The sequence below is a fragment of the Aplysia californica genome, unplaced genomic scaffold, assembly GCF_000002075.1.
Source record: "Aplysia californica isolate F4 #8 unplaced genomic scaffold, AplCal3.0 scaffold00007, whole genome shotgun sequence".
Taxonomy (NCBI): domain Eukaryota; kingdom Metazoa; phylum Mollusca; class Gastropoda; order Aplysiida; family Aplysiidae; genus Aplysia; species Aplysia californica.
In genome coordinates this window covers 1,299,462-1,303,072 of record NW_004797277.1, presented here as the reverse complement: position 1 = coordinate 1,303,072, position 3,611 = coordinate 1,299,462, and the positions used below count along the sequence as shown (strand labels likewise).

The following is a 3,611-nucleotide window of genomic DNA, read 5'->3' as shown; positions in this document are numbered from 1 at the left end:
ATCTGAAGCCATCAAATATCTCGCCAGTGATGAACCTAAAACGGCGCATGTTTTCTATGGATCTTCAGCTTGTACTTCTTACACTTACACTCACCCAAACTGAATGCATCAGCCTTATATTAAACAAAACAAAGCGTGTCGTTCATAACTTAACGATATTTGAAGCTGCAACACACCAGACTACTTGCTACGTGTGGCATGAAGCAGAAGGGGGAATTAGCAAATAAGTTTGCTTTATGTCTACTGGCTTTCTTGAAGGAAAAGCTGTACTTCCAGAAAACCATCCTCGACCACGACGGCTGTGGTTACCAATACAGAAATGCTACACTTGCCAATGTTTCTCTCAGCCTGTTTGCAACCACACATGGTAGCACAATTGAACAGAAATGGTTGATCAAAGGACACACAAATGTAAGTTGACTGTACACTCAACTATTGAAAGATCGGTTCGAAAAGCTCGAATCGATCTCCCCCTAACTACCTCCATTTCTCCAGGGTGGCCAGAGAAAAACAAGACAAATATTTGGATCACACATTATTCTAAGTGAGGAAGCTACAAGTCTATCAAACCAGGTAGAAAAACGGGTGATCCTGTTGTCACCGACATCAGGCCTTTGAAGTACACCCCAGTCATGAACATCCAGTTCAAGCTGCACTTCAGTGATGAATGGGCTGACGTTGCGAAGGCAGGACACAGAAACATGAGGTCCATCTTGCTACACCACTGAACACAGAACGTCTTAAAATCCAGCACTCCCAAGTACAATCACATGTAGGAGCTTGAATCTGTTATTTCCAATACGCCATCACTTTATAACAGTTTACCCCCTTATCATCAATAGCTATTTATTAGGGGGGGGGGGGGATTCAGTCCCAGACATCGTACTGATCTTTTTGGTGGTTTTTTTTTGTCTGCACGTACGTTTTGTATTTTCATAATTAACCCAATTAGTATTCATGACCCACCACCTTTTATTTGATTGACATCCTACATTCGTTTTTCAAAGCATTTTGTGTTGGGCGTTTGTGTGTGTGTATGTATGTGTGTGTGTGTGTGTGTGTGTGTGTGTGTGTGTGTGTGTGTGTGTGTGTTACATTGTTTTCTTAATGAATTGTGTAATGGACTGACGCATTAAAACTTTGAAAAACATGTCTATATTTTGATCTAGATCTATTTCTTACCATTGTAAAAGCCATCTGTATTGCAAACAGAGACCATATTGCAGAGATATACTATTCATCTGTGCTTTTTTGTAAAATGGAAGTAACCAGACCTAATCCTTGAAAATTATACTGAAACAGATTGCACAAATCGCTGATCCGTTTGAGGTTTCAAACCCAAATTCTGCAGATAACACACATTTATTTGACTTCAGTTGGCCCGGAATCCAACTCTTAACTAATTGATCTTGAAGAAACATCTTCATCACTTTGTGGCGTTCCAAACAACAGAGATGCAAACTGCAACCAAATGAGCTGCGAGAAAACTTGCAACCCTCAAACTCTGTCCTGATGAAACCTCGCAACCCTCCCGCCGGTTGACTACGAGGTTTCAACACAACAAAAATGTTGTAATGAAACCTCGCATCCCACAGCGTAACAATTTAAACAGTAGAAAAGTGATTTTTGCGTACTAACCACGTTTCTAAGGTGTTTTCATTTATCTGTACCAACTTTCATATAGATCAATTTGTTCACAAGTAAATCATTTTTTTTGTCTCCCCTGTACAATTTTCCTTTCTGGGGTTGCGAGGTTTCATCACTCCACCAGCGTTGTGCTACTTTTGCTTCTGTTTAGTAACCCCCCGGGGCGGTGCTATTGACTGAAGTGTCTTTAGGCCATTCCCAAAGGTGGGGGAGGGGGTGGGGCATTAACCTGTTCTTGTGTACAGTAAATTTTTAATTGTAAAAGGGCTGATTCATCGATGTCATGCTCATAACTGTGCCTGAGCTGCAACAGGGAACTGCTGCTTTTTCTTTCCTAATTTTTACTATCGTCATTTTCCTCTACTTCTTTTGCATGTTTGTCACACTCTTGGGACCCGCCATTTCCAAGGCGCCTTGATAGTCGAAGCAGAGTTTGTGCTGTTGAAGCTAGAGAGGTGAGTCGAGTAAGTATGATTCTCTGTAAGGACTTCTCTGTTGACATCCACCCCTTGGCGCTCATATGACCTAATGCAGTTGCGAGCGACGTAAAACCCCAACTAAAACTAAACCGATGTGGTTGGAAAAGTTTTTAAAAATCATGAAATATTATTCTTTGTATGTCATCTCTAGGTTAATATTGGAGGTAAGCTTGGTGGGAAGATAGTATCCGATAGAGATAACCACGAGAGTACGCACGCGAAAACTCCTACAAGAAATTTCAGAAAAACGTTGCGTATTCATATGTATTAATGCCCCACTCGACAATATGTAATCCATGTTAAAGGCGGGCTTTTTTAATCCATCCCGGAATGATATTGAAATATAGCATCTCAGCTGAGAGACGGTGGTACTTGTTGAATAAAGCAACGACTACAGAAAAAAAACCCAACTTCCCCTCTCCTTGAGTTCAAGTCTTTTTTTTACTACCGCGCTCGCAAATATGTTCCAAATGGGAAGGCTCATTTCACCTATTATTACCTACACACCCCAAACACATTTCTTCCTCCCACTCTCAGTGGGGCCGCTCTTGGGTCAAACACGAAATACATTTTAAGATAAATAAAATATGTTAAAAGCAGGTGGTCAAAGTAAACTTTTACCCCAAATAAGCCTGTATAATGAAGACTGAGAAAAACGGCATTCATAATCTGCAATGTTCACTTGAAACACCCCTCTCACCTCCTCAAAATCCCAGGCATAAAAAACAAGAAAAAACAACTAGCAAACACACGCATTGTAGATACACCGCAGTTGGTTGGACTGCGTTTAAAAGGCTTACATTGAAGTGTCGCGTTGATGAAAACAGGCTAACTTTTTCATGTTTTATGTGTATGCTTTTTAAGGGTATGCTGTAAATAACCCGATTTAATTCTTTTACCCAATTTATGCTAATATCAAAGAAAACGTGTCTGAACCCTAGTTTGGAGTGACCTTAATAATGCGCTTTTAGATTTTGTTGGTGACCCAACGTTTAGATCCGCAGGCAAAGACCTGGGAAGATTAAGCAGAGCAATAAGTTCTTGTTTTAATCGCAGAAAAAAGAACGTGAACAAGTTTCAACCTTTTTTTTTTTCAACTTCAGTTATACTCACCTGGAACCGATCTGCTCCAATCAGTAGACCCTCCAAATTATCACCAGTTATGATGATGTTCCCACCATATACATGTTCTAATATACCATTCATGACCTCTGGACTGACCCCTGGGATGCTGACCTCAACAACGGAATGGGTGGAGGTAGGGGGTACTTCTGACTCTTTCTCATGGGCCATGCTGATAATGCTATTCCTTTACAAAAAGAAGAAAGATAGAAGCAGATAACACTATCTTGAAGATTTAGTTGCAGTGCCGAATACCTGTTGCTTACGGCCGCATTTCGTAGTGGGGGGTAGAGGCAGAGAGGAAGTCCAGGTGAAAGATGAAGATCGTATTTCAACACCTGGAGTATGTATGTGTTTGCGTGT

At 40.8% G+C, this 3,611-nt stretch overlaps 1 protein-coding gene across 1 annotated transcript in view; it reads right to left on the bottom strand.

The window, feature by feature from the left end:
* LOC101853046 (kelch-like protein 10) overlaps positions 1-3,611 on the bottom strand; it is a gene marked incomplete at its 3' end in the record, with an annotated part of 88,790 nt that overhangs the window by 55,999 nt on the left and 29,180 nt on the right. The window contains 1 exon segment of the mRNA XM_013081495.1: positions 3,240-3,435. Coding sequence (XP_012936949.1) covers positions 3,240-3,435 — 196 coding nt within the window.